The following is an 18,316-nucleotide window of genomic DNA, read 5'->3' as shown; positions in this document are numbered from 1 at the left end:
ATGTGGATAATTTGTTTCAGGTAACTAGTATAAGAGTAAACTGCTAAACGAAACAATTGATTACTAATGGCAAAACAAGCTGTAAAAACAAACAAAAATCATATGTATGGGTTTGTGACCATTGCTTTATGTTGTACAGTCACCATTGATCAAAGATTGTGTGAAATCTATCTATTGGATTGTGAAATGTGTGACAGAACATTCTATAGAGCATCCATTAAGAAAAAAAAAAAGAAGAAGAAGCCATTGCTTTCAGAGAATGTAGTCAAGTGAAATTGTATATGCATCAACATGCCAAGATCAGGAAAGAAAGCTAGTAAAAACCAAAATATTTTTAAATTTGAGAGGCGACGATGATCTGACCGAAATGGATGCAATTGGAGTCCCTAGAGGAGTCCCTGATTAATAAGAATTAATTGACCAAATTGCAGCGCGATGGGAGTCCTCCATTTGCTGTTGGTGAGCGGTGAACAAGAACGCAGACAGAATAAACTACATCCACTACAATGTGAAGAAATTGGGCAATTGGACACAAGCGGGGCTTGAGGCATGAACAGCTAGCCACAACTTCCCTAATGACATTCCAGAACCGTATTGCTCTTGATATGTTGTTGTCTGAGAAAGGAGGGATCTGCGCAATGTTCGGAGAACGATGCTGCACCTTCATCCCCAACAACACCGCCCCTGATGGGGGCCTGACGAGGGCGATTGCAGGCCTGCAATCCCTCAATGCGAAGATGAAAGAGCACTCTGGTGTGGACACATCAGTGTGGGACAAATGGATGGATGTTTTTGGGAAGTATGAAGCCTTGTGTCCTCAATTTTGATATCAGTTGCAGTATTTGCTGCTATACTCACCTTGTGTGGATGTTGTTGTGTTCCTTGCCTGCGTGCTCTGTTTAACCGTCTCATCACTACAGCAATATCGCCCATGGAGGACAAGATGGCTCGGATCTGTCTAATGTCTGAGCGACAAGATGATGATGATGATAATAATGATGTTGATGACGGGATTTGTACACATGACGGGATTTGTACACAGACGCTAGAGGACTTTTTCCCCAATCCATGCGATTCTGAGTGATGACGCCGCAACATTTACCTTTTGAGTGTAAACATATTTGTTTTCATAAATGGGATCCGACAACTGAAAATCGAGAGGTGGTTGTTTACAGTGATGTGAGGATTTGAGCAAATATGTGATAAACAGGAGGGAAATGTTAGAATAATTAGTTTTGCTGAAGCGCTGGTCGGCCTGAAACCGAAGGTCACATATCTTCGGTCAAGTCAACATATGTGCCTTATGAGCCTTGGGGGAGTCCTTATACTCCCTTCCTTGTCTTATCTGTGAAGAGGCCCTCACTAGTTAGAAACAGAACACCTTTGTTCTTTGTTTCTTGTTAGTTCAAGAGAAGTCCTCTCTCTGTTAATTGTTTTGTCCGAGACAGTGTTTAGTTATCCCATATTTACTCAATGTTTGTTTAAGTAGACTTCATACAAGTTATCTCACATCGTTGTTGGAGTGTATGCACGAGAGAAACACGGCATCCAGTTTTGGAGATTGCAGCCAGGAACGAGGATGCCAACCATCTAAGAACAGACTCTGCATTCCTGGGGTCACTGATCGGCCAAGGCCATGCGGCCTCGCACCACACAACATTATTAGCTAGCTGAAACAGCGTTGCTACAGACACACTCTCCCCTCCCTTTAGTGTAGCAACGCCACTTGTAACCAGGGCAACCCAATATAAAAAGAGGAGATAACGGTAGGGCAGGTCAGAATTGGTGGAGGACTGTGAACTGGGCCCTCTACCTAATTCTCCTCGCGAGCAAAAGAATACTGGTTGTCTTCTCCTCTTTGTTTCCAGCGTGTAAATAAATGTCTGATGGTATTTAGACCTGACAGCTTGTATTTTTCTCATTCCGAAAATTTTCCGATTCCGCAAAATTCCCAAAATTCCGACAAATTTTTCCCCATCCATTCTTAATGGCACATTCCACATTTCACAAAATTTCGTTTTTCACCTCTAACTTCTACATTTTTCAACCGATTCAACCCATTCCAACTTTCAACTGTTCATCTTTTGCCTACCTATTCCACAACTTCCCACTTACCAAAAATTCCAAATTTTCAAATTTGAAATTCAACCAAAATTCTCTCAAATTCTGTTTTTCTACTCTAATTTCTACATTTTTCAACCGATTCAACCCATTCCAACTTTCAACTGTTCATCTTTTGCCTACCTATTCCACAACTTCCCACTTACCAAAAATTCCAAATTTTCAAATTTGAAATTCAACCAAAATTCTCCAAAATTCAGTTTTTCCACTCTAATTTCTACATTTTTCAACCGATTCAACCCATTCCAACTTTCAACTGTTCATCTTTTGCCTACCTATTCCACAACTTCCCACTTACCAAAAATTCCGAACTTTCACATTTGAAATTCAACCAAATTCTCCAAAATTTCGTTTTTCCACTCTAATTTCTACATTTTTCGACCGATTCAACCCATTCCACATTTATTCCCTTTATTCATCTTATGCTTACCACATTCACTCCCATTCACCCCCACTTCCACTATGCTTACACAATTCAACCCTTGACCCCCAATTCCAGTGTGGCGGCCATCTTGGATGACCCTGAAGTGCCACCAATGAACCCAGAATGAACCGGAAGTGCCCCAAATCAAACCGAAAGTGACCCCAAATAGACCGGAAGTGACCTCAGGTAAACCGGAAGTGACCCCAAATCAAACCGGAAGTGACCCCAAATGTACCGGAAGTGACCTTTTTAGACCGGAAATGACCCCTAATAAACCGGAAGTGACCTCAGACGAACCGGAAGTGACCCAAATTAAACCGGAAGTGACCCAAATAAACCGGAAGTGACCCCAAATAGACCGGAAGTGACCCCAAATAGACCGGAAGTGACCTCTGGTAAACCGGAAGTGACCCCAAATCAAACCGGAAGTGACCACAAATGAACCGGAAGTGACCTTTTTAGACCGGAAGTGACCCCAAATAAACCAGAAGTGACCTCAGCTAAACCGGAAGTGACCTGTTTTAAACCGGAAGTGACCCAAATAAACCGGAAGTGACCCAAATTAGACCGGAAATGACCCGAATCAAACCGGAAGTGACCTTATTTCAACACTAAGTGCCCCAAATAGCTACAATTGCTAACTTTTTCGTTTTTTGTCCGATTTAACCCGTTTCAACATTTTTACCCCAAAAGTGAACCTCTTGAGGCCGTTTTTTGTTTTTTTTCCAAATTTAGAAAGATTTTGGCGCAATTGCTTTTTTTATTTTCCCATTCATTCTCTATGGGGATTCAACATTTGCTCTAACTTCTATATTTTTCAACTGATTCAACCCGTTCCAACTTTCAACTGTACATCTTTTGCCTGCCTATTCCACAACTTCCCACTTACCAAAAATTCCAAATTCGAAATTCAACCAAATTCTCCAAAATTTCGTTTTTCTACTCTAATTTCTACATTTTTCAACCGATTCAACCCATTCCAACTTTCAGCTGTTCATCTTCTGCCTACCTATTCCACAACTTCCCACTTACCAAATATTCCAAACTTTCAATTTTGAAATTCACCACAAATTCTCCAAATATTCTACATTTCTCAAGTAATTCAACACGTTTCAACATCGTTCGGCAGCATTCCCCGAAAAAGTTATTCATACATTTCGCCTTCACACGCAATTTCTCCAGAAATTGCAAAATTCTAGTTATTATTATATTTTATTCTCCTCACTTTTTTGACACGTTTCATCTTCCACATAATTCATCCGATTCACTCCATTCCACTTTTCACGTATTCCAAATATTCACGCGACGAGCGCTTCCATTTTTCTCGTTCCGAAAATTTACCGATTCCGCAAAATTCCCAAAATTCCGACAAATTTTTCCCCATTCATTCTTAATGGCACATTCGACATTTCACATTTACGTCGTTCCAATTTGAAATTCACATCATTCAGCACATTCTAATCACATTCGGAGGGATTCTCGACATTCCCAAAATTCCCAAATTCAAAAATTTCACGTTTTCACGTTAAAAATTCCGACAAATTTTCACAAAATTTCGTTTTTCAGCTCTAACTTCTACATTTTTCAACCGATTCAACTCGTTCCAACTTTCAACTGTTCATCTTTTGCCTACCTATTACACAACGTCCCACTTACCAAAAACTTCACATCTTTTATTTTGAAATTCAACCAAAATTCTCTAAGATTTCGTTTTTCTACTCTAATTTCTACATTTTTCAACCGATTCAACCCATTCCAACTTTCAACTGTTCATTATTTTTCTACCGATTCCACAACTTCCCACTTACCAAAAGCTTCACATCTTTTATTTTGAAATTCACACCCAATTCCTTTTCCCTTCTCATTTCTACATTTTTCAACCGATTCAACCCATTCCAACTTTCAACTGTTCATCATTTTTCTACCTATTCCACAACTTCCCACTTACCAAAAACTTCACATCTTTTATTTTGAAATTCACACCCAATTTCCTTTTCCCTTCTCATTTCTACATTTTTCAACCGATTCAACCCATTCCAACTTTCAACTGTTCATTATTTTTCTACCGATTCCACAACTTCCCACTTACCAAAAGCTTCACATCTTTTATTTTGAAATTCACACCCAATTCCTTTTCCCTTCTCATTTCTACATTTTTCAACCGATTCAACCCATTCCAACTTTCAACTGTTCATCATTTTTCTACCTATTCCACAACTTCCCACTTACCAAAAACTTCACATCTTTTATTTTGAAATTCACACCCAATTTCCTTTTCCCTTCTCATTTCTACATTTTTCAACCGATTCAACCCATTCCAACTTTCAACTGTTCATTATTTTTCTACCGATTCCACAACTTCCCACTTACCAAAAGCTTCACATCTTTTATTTTGAAATTCACACCCAATTCCTTTTCCCTTCTCATTTCTACATTTTTCAACCGATTCAACCCATTCCAACTTTTAACTGTTCATAATTTTTCTACCTATTCCACAACTTCCCACTTACCAAAAACTTCACGTCTTTTATTTTGAAATTCACACCCAATTTCCTTTTCCCTTCTCATTTCTACATTTTTCAACCGATTCAACCCATTCCAACTTTCAACTGTTCATCATTTTTCTACCTATTCCACAACTTCCCACTTACCAAAAACTTCACATCTTTTATTTTGAAATTCAACCAAAATTCTCTCAAATTCCGTTTTTGTACTCTAATTTCTACATTTTTCAACCGATTCAACCCATTCCAACTTTCAACTGTTCATCATTTTTCTACCTATTCCACAACTTCCCAAATACTTCACATATTTTATTTTGAAATTCACACCCAATTCCTTTTTCCCTTCTCATTTCTACTTTTTTCAACCGATTCAACCCATTCCAACTTTCAACTGTTCATCATTTTTCTACCTATTCCACAACTTCCCACTTACCAAAAACTTCACATCTTTTATTTTGAAATTCAACCAAAATTCTCTAAAATTTCGTTTTTCTACTCTAATTTCTACATTTTTCAACCGATTCAACCCATTCCAACTTTCAACTGTTCATCATTTTTCTACCTATTCCACAACTTCCCACTTACCAAAAACTTCACATCTTTTATTTTGAAATTCACACTCAATTCCCTTTTCCTTTCTCATTTCTACATTTTTCAACCGATTCAACCCATTCCAACTTTCAACTGTTCATCATTTTTCGACCTATTCCACAACTTCCCAAAAACTTCACATCTTTTATTTTGAAATTCACACCCAATTCCCTTTTCCCTTCTCATTTCTACAGTTTTCAACCGATTCAACCCATTCCAACTTTCAACTGTTCATCATTTTTCTACCTATTCCACAACTTCCCACTTACCAAAAACTTCACATCTTTTATTTTGAAATTCACACCCAATTCCCTTTTCCCTTCTCATTTCTACATTTTTCAACCGATTCAACCCATTCCAACTTTCAACTGTTCATCATTTTTCGACCTATTCCACAACTTCCCAAAACCTTCACATCTTTTATTTTGAAATTCACACCCAATTCCTTTTTCCCTTCTCATTTCTACATTTTTCAACCGATTCAACCCATTCCAACTTTCAACTGTTCATCATTTTTCTACCTATTCCACAACTTCCCACTTACCAAAAACTTCACATCTTTTATTTTGAAATTCACCACAAATTCTCCAAATATTCTACATTTCTCAAGTAATTCAACACGTTTCAACATCGTTCGGCAGCATTCCCCGAAGAAGTTATTCATACATTTCGCCTTCACACGCAATTTCTCCAGAAATTGCAAAATTCTAGTTAGATTTGCATTTGAAAAATTAGTGCATCTCCCCATTAGCATCCATTTGGTTTTTTTCCTAGCTGTCTGTCGTTGCTAAGGATTCTGTGGTACCTCAACTTATTACATAAGAGGCCTAAGTAGTCAGGTGACTTGTTAACAAACAAAGCAGAATGTGTAATATGGCTGCAATGTAAGGTAAATGGGTTCAAAAAAGGAATAGTGTTGACTTAATAGATGTTACACAATATAATGCGTAATAAAGTCTGCTTCTTATAAAGTCTTCATCAGGGCTAATGGTTATGGCTAATGATTAGCCCTGAGGAAGACTCTCCGAGTCAAAATGTGTCGGACAATAAACTCCTCTGTAACAGAGTCCCTCAGCTTCTACATGCATTTTTAATAACTTTGGGGATCATGGCCAAGAATCTTCCAAACGAGACGGTGTGCACACTTCTGCAATCACATTTATAGTTGATTTATTTACCCTCTTTTTTTTTTAATTGTACATGTTAGTTTGAATATCATCTATCTTGCTGTCACTTTTTCATATCACAGAATCCTGTTTCTTAAACAGGGGTGTGTAGACTTTTTATATCAACAACCTTTTAATCTCAGGAAAAATGAGCGCAATTTTGCAATAGAACAGCTTTTGTTTTGTTTTTCTAGGAGCATTGCAGCTCTAGCTGATGGAAGCTCCAGTTGTGACCAATTTGTGATAAGCGCCAGTCTTGGCCATGAGTTCATCATGAGTGCCTCGTTCGATGACGACGCCATTTGACATCACTGCGATGATGTCAGCGTTCTGGATGGTGGAGAGCCGGTGAGCAATGACGATGCTGGTTCGACCTTTCCTCGCATTATCCAGAGCTGACTGGACGATCTGTGGGGTTTATAAAAAAAAAAGCATATTGTCTCCACCATGTTAGGATTATATTGACGGAGCTTGTCTTTTGATTTGACTACCTTCTCGCTCTCGGTGTCCAGAGCAGAGGTGGCCTCATCTAGAAGCAGGATTTGGGGGTTCCTGACGATGGCCCGGGCAATGGCAATACGTTGTTTTTGCCCTCTTGATAGCTGGGAGCCTTGCGCGCCAACCTGGGTTTCGTATTTCTGGCAATTTTTCCAACGCATTCAAAGATTGAGGAAAAAAATAATAATTCATCACCACATTTGCTTTTTCTTTGGTCTTGTTATATCAAAGCAAAAAAAGGTGTCCTCTCACATCTGGTAGCGTCATCACAAAGTCATGAAGATAGGCTTGTTTGGCCGCCGCCACAATTTCCTCCATGCTGACGCTCCGCGTGTTGTCCCCATACTGAATATTCTCGGCTATGCTGCAGTCAAACAAGACGGGCTCCTGGGACACGATACCGATCCGAGATCTCAGGAAAGGCACGTTCACTGACTGAGACGGGCGGTTGTCGATCAGCTGGAATCAAAATCGAACGTCAGGAAGTCTTATTTCATTTTGGAGATGAAAATGTGCGCTTACCACTTTGCCTTGGTCCGGGTCGTAGAACCTTTCCAACAGTTGAACACTGGTGCTTTTGCCACAGCCGCTGCTGCCCACGAATGCCAACGTCTGACCGGGCTTCACCGACACCGTCAAGCCTTTCAACACGCGAACATCCGGACGGGACGGATAGGTGAACTCGCAATTCACAAATTCTATTTCGCCCTTGAAGTTTTCCTGGTGGAGAACAGCAAGACAGGATTTGGCAAACATTTCGACCACATTTCTTTCGTTTAATCTCCAAACCCATTTGTCTCCATCTGTGCTGCTAGTGCTGATTTTAGGCCTTTGATCCAAAAGTTTGAAGAGATGAGCAGCGGCCGTCTTGGCTTTGGCGTAATCTGGAGTGAAAGACGAAGCTTTGCCCAGTGCGGTCCCGCTGATGACGACTGTCGATATCACTCTGGAGTTGACATCGGAACGAAATTTTGGTTGGAAGTACGACTTGACAAAAAAAAGCAGACACGATTTGACAAACCGGAAAACGATGACGTATTGCAGCCCCTCAGCGTTGACAAGGTAGCCTCCATATCGAAAGGAGGCGGCGTAAGCCATGAAGATGACAGACTGGGACAAGCCGAAAAAGAGCCCGTAGATGTTGGCGCGCTTCTTGGCAGATTTATATGGACACTCGAGTTTTTCATCATAGGATTCCACAAATGAGCTCTCTTTGGTCAAGCCTGCGATCGTTCGAATGTTGGCAAGAGCTTCACCAGAAACCTAAAAACAATATATATACGTGTATATATATATTTTTTAATTTAATTAAAAAAAACATCACTTAAATAAATAAGATAATAATAGATAAATGTTTTTTTTCAAAATGTATTATTTTATTTAAATAAATAAATAATAAATAAAAAGATAATAAATAAATACAAATTAATTTATCATTATTTTATTTATTTGTTATTATTTTTTTTTATAAATGATTGTACAATTTAATACGTGTTGTACTGACCTGGCCAGCCTCCTCCATTGCCTTCTTATCTTCATTTGCAAAACCGGTCAACATTTTGGCTTGAAAGAGCCCAGAGAGCCCGATGAACGGCAAGAAGCACAAGATGACCAAGGCTAACTTCCAACTGAAGTAGAAGGCGATGATGAAAGAGGCTCCGATGTTGGTCAGGGCATTGACAATCATGCCGATTTGGGATCCTGTAGCCTGAGAAAAACAACGCAAAGCTACAGATTTCAGGAGCTCATTTATCTCGGTCACATTTTTTTTTTTCAATCATCCTTATAGTTTAAAACAAATCAACAAAAAGCTAGCAGGTTTAGAAATGAATCACTTACACCCTGAACCATAGAGGCATCGGTGGCCAGTCTGGTGGTCAGCGCTCCGGGGCTGTTTCGGAAATCGTCGTACCAGCCGATGTCTTGTCTCAGCATGGCCTGGAAGCCTAATTTCCTGAGACGACGTGTTAGTAGCTCACCAGACTTGGCAAAGGCATAACCCTGCGACATCAAATCACAATCAATGAGATTTCCATCTGTCAGCTTGTAATGTTTGTGCGGGCGGACCTGTAAATACTGCGAGAAGATACTGGTCACAGCCACAATGCAAAAGAGAATGCAGATACCATTGATCTGCCGCTTCTGCTCATTGACGTCCGTTAAAGCAAACGTCTAACCGCCGCAAAAAAAAAAAAGCAGGTTAAGATGTGAACAGATCGGCCCGAAATGACGCAAAAGGATTTTTACCCCCAGAATTTCGCTGAAGAGCAAAGCATAGATTGGGTTGACCGAGCCGTTGATGGCGGCCCCAAGCGAGCCCAGTAGCATGTAGGGCCACTCTGATTGGTTGTACTTCAAGATGCGGGAAATGGGGGCCGGTTCGAGATGTTCGTCTTCCTCATCCTCGTACTCCGGCTGTTGGCGATTGGACTTCTTCCGGTGACACATCACAGATAACGGCGAGATTTTGGCATCTTACAAGGTCTGGCGTGATGGTCTGGCTTGAAAGGATCCTCAGGCTGGTTGAGACGGTGTCGGGCCCAAAATCGCTGGACAAGTTGCTGTGAGATCGCAGTCGAAGCGAGCTCCTATCGGGATGATATCCGTTGTCTTTTTGGATCAGATGATCTCGTGTGTCGGATTTTACCTTTTACTTATCCTGCAGCTGCCTCGGCTAAAAGTCCTTGTTTTTGTTTCAAGGTTTTCCTCAGCAGCAACTTTGCCGGCAGCGACTGGCATGAGAAAGATCCGTTTAATAGATTTCAATGTATTCAATTTTCAGATCACGAGGATTCTGTGGACCCACCATTGGTTGCGTCTGATACGCCGTGGTTCTGCAGGGTGACCAAAGTGAAGTAGACGCCTTCCTTTTTCAGGAGCTCACCGTGGGTTCCTTTTTCCACAGCCCGCCCACGTTCAAATCCGACGATAACGTCCGCTTTCCTGATCGTGGAAAGACGGTGGGCGATAGAAATCGTGGTCCTGCCCACCCGTACCTGCCATAGGAGAGTCTCATTTCAACATGTTCAGTTAAATAGGAACAGCCGCACACCTTGTCCAAAGCCTTCTGGACAACAGCTTCGCTCTCGTTGTCCAGAGCCGACGTGGCCATATCCAAGAGCAGGATCTTGGGATTCCGAATCAGAGCTCGAGCGATGGCGATCCTCTGCTTCTGCCCTCCGCTCATCTGACCTCCACCCTCACCCACCAAAGTATCGAATTTCTAGAAAATCGGCAATTGCGTACAGTTTCTTAAAATGTGCCTGTGTAGGTCTAACTGGAGTACACTGGTGATACCTGTGGAAGATCCATGATGAAATTATAAGCATTGGCCTCTTTTGCCGCTCGGATGACTTCCTCCATAGGGACTCCCGGTTTCCCAAAGCGAATGTTGTCCGCGATGGTTGTGGCAAACAGCACCGGCTCCTGCTCCACAATGCCGATAAGCGAGCGGAGCCACTTGATGTTTAAACTTCGGATGTCGTGACCGTCCAAAGTCACCTAGAGGAAAATTCTTGTTTTCAAAATGTTCTTTTTCCGTCTATATTATATATTTGTTTTATTATTTATTATTTGGTATTATTATTATTATTAATTATATTATTTCTTATATTTTCCTCACCGTGCCTTCCTTTGGGTCATAAAACCTTTGGATGAGCTGAACGGCCGTGCTTTTTCCCGAGCCGCTGGGTCCAACGAAAGCGGTGGTTTCGTCCGCTTTCACTTGCACGCTGAGTTTGTTTAAAATCTACAAAAGTAAACTTTACAAGTGACTGCTGCGAGCATCAGTTTTATTAAAAACAACTTACCATGACTTCAGGTCTGGATGGGTAGTGGAAGGTCACGTTATGGAACTCAATGTCGCCTTTCACTCGGTCTAATTTATGACCCTCGTCGGACATGCAATTGATTTCCGATTCCTGTGATTACAAAATAATGAAAATGAATGCTGAGAAAACAAAAATATTAATATATTTTTTTTAACTAGCTAGTCGTACCCTGTCAATAGTTTCAAAGATGGTCTTTGCAGCTGCCCGACCTGAAGCAAAAGCCTCCAGACAAGGCGAGGCCTGACCCAAATTTATTGCTGCGATCAAGACTCCGAAAAACACCTACAAACAAGAAAGGCAGTAAGTCACATGGCGTGGTGCCGCTACAAACACGTCCCTCACCTGAATAAGAGTCCCGGGAGAGAGCTCCTTTGTGTCGATGACCAGCTGGGATCCATACCAAAAGGCCAAAGCGAAAGTCAGGAAAATGATGCACCATAGATATCCTTGGAAGATTCCGATTATCGTGCCCTTTTTAACGCCCCAGTTTTGGGCTTCCACAAGGTTTTGGTCATATCTGGATCAGTTCTAAATGTAAATCTCACATGCACTCTATGTGGAAGATAATTTAAAAAAAAAAAGAGAAAAGTACCTATTAGTTTCTTTGTCTTCACCACCGAACGCCGCCACCGTTCGAATGGACGACAGGACCTCATCAGCCACAGCTCCCGCTTTTGCGTACGCCTTTAGCTCTCGTCCCGTTAGACTAGCCACAGCCTACGAGGATTAAAAAAAAAAAAATTACACAAATTCCATATATATCTTAGCATCTGGATCTTTGCCAGAAGTGTACCATTGCCATGAGACCGGCAGCAACACCAATCAGAGGGCTCACAGCGATGACCACCAACGTCAGCTTCCAGCCGCCGATGAAGCCCACCATGAAGCCAAACACGAAGGTAGAGACCCTCTCGATAAAGAAAGACGCCTGGTCGGCGATGGCGTTATTGAGCTTGTTGATATCACTGAGAAGGAGGACAACAACGTTAAGCGGTCACGGGCTCGGGTCCGATCGGCAGGTTGAGGCCTCACTCAGATAATCTCGTGTTGAGTTCACCGACGGAGATGCAGTCAAACCACCCGATCTGCATTTGCATGACTTTCCGGAAATAAATCTTTCGGATTCTCAGAGTTTGTCTGGCGGCAGCCGACACCCAGAGACCAATCTGGAGGGAAAAAGAAAAATGTAACCACTTAAATTGACCACAATACAAATCATGGTGTCATTTAAAAAAAATATATATATATATTTCTTTTTTGACAATGACAGTGTACATCAATGAAAACTTACTTGAAAGTAACTAAGAAAGAGAACTCCAACTCCGATTCCAATATAGTAGTACGCAAACAGAGTCATCTGGGCTTCGATATCGACCCTGTTGTGTATGCAAGGGAATTTGAGTAAAGTGGATAATAATAATAAATAAATAAATAAATAAATATAATAATATATATAATAATATATAATAATAATAATATACAATATATATATATACTATGTATAATAATATATATATATATAAAATCATAAACCATCGCCACTGAATTTAGGGTGACTCACCCACAGGCAACAGTAACGTTTTCATCCGGCTCGTAAACGGAGCCGTTTATCCAGTGAATGATGTCATCCTGGCAGGTTTTATTTGGGTCTTTCATTTCTTCCACCTCCAACTCATAGAGCACAAACGTGTTGGTCATCATACCGTACACCAAAAGCATGAGAGGCGGGGCAGCGCCGTGGATGAGCGCGCACACGCTCCCCACCACCATCATGGCAATCTCCTTCCAGGTGGCAAATCGGAACTGGCGGGAAGAAAATTAGACATCATTGGATGCTTGAGTGAAATGATTACAGATGGAGATAAGAATCCCGTTTTACAAGTTACACCTCAAGATGGAATTCACGTGCAACAGAAATGAGGTAGGCTCTGTTAGATGCATGGATGAGTGGGAAAATTATAATCTAATTAAAAAAATAGGTCAAAATAATACATGTGTGTTTTTATTTTTTTACCAGTTGAAAGTATCCAACACTGAGCGTATTCTGTTCTTTCTTCTGTTTCTTCTCATCCCTGTAAACATTCAATTTCATTAACATTGTTGCCTAAAATATGATTTGAGTTGAAAATAAGTCTTACCCATTCTTTTGATTCGCTGCAAAAAAAGAAAATGAATTAAAAATATGAAAAATAAATTCTGGTGACCTTCATATTTATATTTAGCTTAGTTTTAAACGTGCTATAGCACATGAATAAAATAATGCATTAGCGCTTTCATTCTTCTGATACATTTTCCTGATGACTGATTCCACAACAAACGCACAGTTTCTGACACTTCTTTTTTTTTTTAAAGTGAGATTACTCACCTATGTCTGTCGGTAGCGTAAATTTCATAGTTTTCTTCATGTTGTCTGACCTGGAAAATTACAACCATCACAAGGGTTAATAGGTCAAAGTGAAATACGCAGCTTCGGAATATTGAGTTTTACAAAATTCAACCAAATAAAGGGCCCTTATTGAAAATGTTAAACTTTTAAGAACTTTTTTTTTTATAGAAATAATTCTTCCAGTCCGGTTTAATAATTGACAAAATCGACTTGATCCATTTTATGTAAAGTAGATGAGTTGTGAGCTTGTCTTCTCAGTGTTCTTTTTCTCTCCTTTCATCCATTACCTGTATGCTAGTCAGGGTCAGGGTGAACTGGAGCCCATCCCGACTGACTTTGAGCGAGAGGCGGCGTTCTCTCACTCTCAGGGTCCAAGCAGGCATTCAAACGCACATTCACACCAATGGGCAATTTAAAATCAACCAAACATCCATTTGGAAAAAAAAAAATCTCGTCGAGAAGCTGGCGCAGTGAGTACATCCGCGGTCCGAGTCGAGATTACAAGAAATTTGGCTGTAAGGGCAACTGACCATCTCAATCTGATTCAAATCAATCTATTATAATCATGTAAACACAAATACAAATGTCAAGAAAAATTTTTTTTAGTTGAAGGGGTGGTACTGTACCTGAACAGGACACCACTCGGTCAATGTGTGGTTTCGCCAGCAATAACACGGCTGGAGTTAATAAGGCAACCTATGCCCCTCCCCTACTACTATTATCTACAGCCCCATTACACTGATAAGGTTAGTGTCAGCAATATGGCCAGGAAAAGTCTGAAGTCTTCAGAAAAAAAAAAAAAGAAATCAATATTTAAATCATTCAAATATTGATTTCAAACTGGGGAGTCACAATGTTTTTATACAAAGAAGTAAAGGGAGATTTAAAATTGGAAGATTTGATGTGATGTTTAAGAAAAAGATATTTATGAATGTGTTCAAGATGTTATCAGAGGTGATTGTAAAGTGAGTTTAATGACCGTAAGGCCATTAGTTGTGATCAAGTGCTAGAAAACTTGAAGTGTACTCACTGGAATGCGGATCATCAACTGTGTGAAAGGACGTTTGGCTTTTAATGATTACAATGATTTCATTCTTTAGCCCATTTAATTGCACACTACTCAGTTTTCTAGGTTAAATGTATGTATGCCTTGAAAAAAAACACATCAAATATTTCTTCTTAAAAAAAAAAAAATTTACTAAAAGAAAGTTTTTTTGAAACATGTTGAAAATTGTTTTTATTATACTTTATTCTTCAGTTCTAATTTCCTAAACTCACATCTACACATGAAAATCATAAGAGCTTATTAATTATACTGTTTACCTTTTACATAATACAAAAAAAGATTAATAATATAATGTCTTAATAAAAGGTGAATGCCCGCACGGACATATTTGGATTTGGAATTTGCTCTCTCCTTACAGATGGTCTGATACTGGATTCCCAACACAAGTGATTGATAATGTCATAGGTAGGTGGTACTCCAGTCCAAGACAACAGCGCAATAAAAACAAACCCTCGAGAGAGCTACTAGTCACCAAGCATGGTAGTACAAACTCTCAAAGTGAATATTTTATTAATTTTTATTAATATATATTTATATCAATTTACATTACACTGTGGACAATTGTAAAATTGGAGACAATTATAAAAATGGACAAAAAATACGTATTTGATTCCCCATTTGCACCTAAAACTGCCTTCTACTTTGCATCCACGAGAGGGCAGGTATTTCCTTTATGCCAAATTCTACAATTATGAAAAGCAATACCTAATTGAGAGTCCGATATGCACAGAATATTTATATGTTCACAATTTCCATTTGAATCCTCAACCTTTCGATTGTATGAGCGTTTCCTTAGTGCATAGTTACAGTTGCAGACATATTCCAACAGAGGGCGCTGCTTCACTCTTTTTGGTAGACTTACCCGGAGAACGGGACAAAATTTAACAAAAGTGGGATGGGAACAATTAGAAGAAACTTTTCGTTTCCACCTCCACATAATGCGCTCGTTTAGTCTGCTTGTTCACTCAGTAGAGGTTCTACCTGACGGGAAAGTTGCACGTGAGTTCAAAATTCCTAACTTGGAAGCATTTTTTGTTGTACTATTGTGATTGGGGTACTCATTTGCCAACTTTTTGTTTGTTTGTTTACTTTTCTTTCTTAATCAGTGATTTATCGTCATTATAGTTGTATTACTTGTATTCACTATTATTACCGTTTTTTCCCGTGTATAATTTTTTGTATAAAAAAAATATTTAAAAAAAATTGTACCCATGTATAATGCGCACCCCAGATTTTAGGACAATAAATTAGTTAAATTTCACGCATTATACACGGAAAAAAACGGTAATTCACCTTAAATATTAGCAACCTAGTTATTATTGCTGGTATTACATCCTAAAATGGGAAAGCCAACACAGATTTAAATTGTTTACATGCTTGTTTACATCCATAACTTAGTGGAATTCATTTATGTGATGTGTTTATTTGTTTTTGTTTGAATTTAAAATGTCCTATTTTGTTCACGGTCCTTGGAGGTAGCTCGAGGCAGGAAAATTATTTTTTCTTTTTTCCTTAATGGTACAGCAACAATTATGAGGTGTGGTGGCAGAGGAAGAGAATGAAATGTTTCCTGCCAGTGCGTTGATGGATTAAAAAAGATAAATTATTAAGAAAAATAATTTTTGGACCAAAAATGTGGCAAACTTACCTCATGTGACATCTGTTGATATCTCATGATGCAGATAGAGATGTTGCTGTACATCGTGGGGTTGCTGGTCCTTTGGCTTGTCCAGCGGTGGTTGAAGGAGCCCAAACGTGTGGAAAACAAGCGAAAAAAATATGTCTACATCACCGGCTGCGATACTGGCTTTGGGCATCTACTGGCCAAGCATCTTGATAAGCTGGGCTTCCGTGTGATTGCCGGCTGTTACACCGAGAAGGGCGAAGATGACCTGAAGAAGACCTCGTCCGACAGACTGACCGCTCTTCGTTTGGATGTCAGCGACTCTGCCAGCGTCAGACGAGCCACTGCTCTAATTGACAAACTTGTCGGGCAGACAGGTAAGGCCACACCATTAGGTACACCTGAAGAGGATTGCAGAAGAGAAATAATATAATTGTGTGTCCTGTTATATTGAACGTGTTTATTTTGATGCTCTCTACGCTTTTTCAGGACTGTGGGCCGTTGTGAACAATGCGGGCATCTCTGTGCCAGTGGCCCCCGCAGACTGGTTAACTGTTGAGGATTATAAGAGGATGCTGGATGTCAATCTACTGGGCGTGATTGACGTGACCCTGAGCGTCCTCCCTCTCATCAAGAAGGCCCGAGGCAGGGTGGTGAACGTGGCCAGCGTGTTCGGGAGGATCACCCCGTTCGGCGGCCCGTATTGTGTGTCTAAATACGGCGTGGAAGCCTTCAACGATAGCCTGCGGTGAGAGAGAGAAACTAACGTGCAACTAACGTGTCTTATCTCATCGAATCTAAAATCATTGTCTCAACTTCATCTTTACGCCAGTTTGAATTTGGCACCTTTTGGAGTGAAAGTTTTGTGCATCGAGCCTGGTTTCTTCAAAACAAATGTCACTGACCCAGAGATCATTGAAAAAAATGGGAAAAGGCTCTGGGACCGGTTGCCGCAGGATGTGAAAGATGACTATGGAGAAAATTATGTGGAGCGTGGTGAGTGCTTTGTGTCTTGTCAGAGAATGAATACATCACTATAAACAAATGTCTTGGCTGGCAGCCAGATGCGCTAACCATTACCGCACATTACAAAAATGATTTTGTGTAAAGATGATTGAAGACACACGTCTTCCATTTGCATAGACAGTCATTCGTACAAGTCAGTTGTCGTTGCAATGAATTCAAGTTACATACCCATCTAATCACATCACAGCATCAGAAGAACAAGCTCTGCAAGTTTTTGTCACCCGGACAATCTTACTTATGAAGTCATTCCGCACACAGTTATGATGACATGATCTCCATGCTATTTCGAATAAACTCTGTGCATGCTCTCGATTGCAGCGCTCGAAACCATCGTGGCCAAATGTCAACTCCTAACGGACAGCAACCTGATGAAGGTCATTGGCTGCATGGAGCACGCCGTGGCCGCCGTCCACCCTCGCACCCGCTATTCGCCCGGATGGGACGCCAAGTTCATCTGGCTGCCTCTGTCCTACATGCCAGCCTTCATCACTGACACCTTGATCCTTAAACTCAGCCCCAAGATTAAAGTACCTGTGTTCTAAGCTTTAATACAGTGCTTCTCAATTATTTTCTGTTACGCCCCCCCCCTAGCAAGAAGAAAACTATTCGCGCCCCCCTCCCTCACCCCCCCCCCCCTCCCGACCGTGACTATCCTAACTTGTCTTGTAAGTCGTAAAATTTTGCACTGTCGCAAACGTGACAGAAGTAACAATGAGAGCCCCACTGCCCCCTGCTGTAGCAGATGCGCAATTACACTTTATTCTCGTACTGCCAAAAAAAAAGCCTGTTCCCCAGGGTCACACGCGCCCCCCCAGGTATAGCACCGCGCCCCCCCACTATTTGAGAAGCACTGCTTTAATAGGAGTCTTGTGGTGTTACCTTAAGCTAAATTAAATGGTGTTAAAAATCATATTTTAAAAAGTTTATTTTAACTGCAAAGTTGTTAAAGTGCAAGTGAAAAGGGAAGCAGGACAAGTTTATTCAGATCGAGCAGCAAATTCCTGAGAGTTGATTATTCATTGAAGCGAGGCCAAACTTTCAACGAATGTCATGGATGCATGACATGTATGACTTAAGTGG

General features: G+C 40.5%; 2 protein-coding genes across 2 annotated transcripts; one reads left to right on the top strand and one right to left on the bottom strand.

The window, feature by feature from the left end:
- Positions 1-6,793: 6,793 nt before the first annotated feature.
- Positions 6,794-16,372, bottom strand: abcb11a (ATP-binding cassette, sub-family B (MDR/TAP), member 11a). The gene is made up of 28 exons (XM_061286458.1): positions 16,235-16,372; positions 13,500-13,549; positions 13,273-13,288; positions 13,149-13,206; positions 12,696-12,937; positions 12,426-12,510; positions 12,167-12,300; positions 11,928-12,099; positions 11,727-11,851; positions 11,477-11,651; positions 11,303-11,416; positions 11,114-11,224; positions 10,927-11,052; positions 10,602-10,805; positions 10,357-10,527; positions 10,111-10,300; positions 9,952-10,036; positions 9,784-9,892; positions 9,552-9,719; positions 9,372-9,476; positions 9,144-9,305; positions 8,809-9,012; positions 8,326-8,567; positions 8,094-8,250; positions 7,827-8,024; positions 7,557-7,763; positions 7,298-7,444; positions 6,794-7,214 (listed from the first exon to the last, which is right to left on the bottom strand). The coding sequence occupies exons 1-28, from the start codon at positions 16,237-16,239 to the stop codon at positions 7,014-7,016; spliced, it is 3,963 nt and encodes a 1,320-aa protein (XP_061142442.1). The 5' UTR covers positions 16,240-16,372; the 3' UTR covers positions 6,794-7,013.
- Positions 15,454-17,819, top strand: LOC133159457 (retinol dehydrogenase 7-like). Its single transcript, XM_061286461.1, has 5 exons — positions 15,454-15,585; positions 16,269-16,587; positions 16,700-16,958; positions 17,043-17,206; positions 17,555-17,819. The coding sequence occupies exons 2-5, from the start codon at positions 16,275-16,277 to the stop codon at positions 17,776-17,778; spliced, it is 960 nt and encodes a 319-aa protein (XP_061142445.1). The 5' UTR covers positions 15,454-15,585; positions 16,269-16,274; the 3' UTR covers positions 17,779-17,819.
- The last annotated feature ends 497 nt before the right edge of the window (positions 17,820-18,316 follow it).

Source organism: Syngnathus typhle, linkage group LG9, assembly GCF_033458585.1.
Source record: "Syngnathus typhle isolate RoL2023-S1 ecotype Sweden linkage group LG9, RoL_Styp_1.0, whole genome shotgun sequence".
NCBI lineage: Eukaryota > Metazoa > Chordata > Actinopteri > Syngnathiformes > Syngnathidae > Syngnathus > Syngnathus typhle.
The sequence above is the reverse complement of the archived record's forward strand: the minus strand, read 5'-3'. Positions and strand labels throughout refer to the sequence as shown.

Bases quoted from the DNA above. Each gene is read 5' to 3' on its own strand.
- LOC133159457 (XM_061286461.1), top strand. From the start codon at position 16,275: ATGTTGCTGTACATCGTGGGGTTGCTGGTCCTTTGGCTTGTCCAGCGG. The intron at 16,959-17,042 runs GTGAGAGAGAGA...TCTTTACGCCAG, and splicing joins GCCTTCAACGATAGCCTGCG to TTTGAATTTGGCACCTTTTG. The intron at 17,207-17,554 runs GTGAGTGCTTTG...TCTCGATTGCAG, and splicing joins AGAAAATTATGTGGAGCGTG to CGCTCGAAACCATCGTGGCC.
- abcb11a (XM_061286458.1), bottom strand. The intron at 11,053-11,113 runs GTAAGTTGTTTT...TTACTTTTGTAG, and splicing joins CATCCAGACCTGAAGTCATG to ATTTTAAACAAACTCAGCGT. The intron at 8,568-8,808 runs GTCAGTACAACA...TATTGTTTTTAG, and splicing joins CAATGGAGGAGGCTGGCCAG to GTTTCTGGTGAAGCTCTTGC.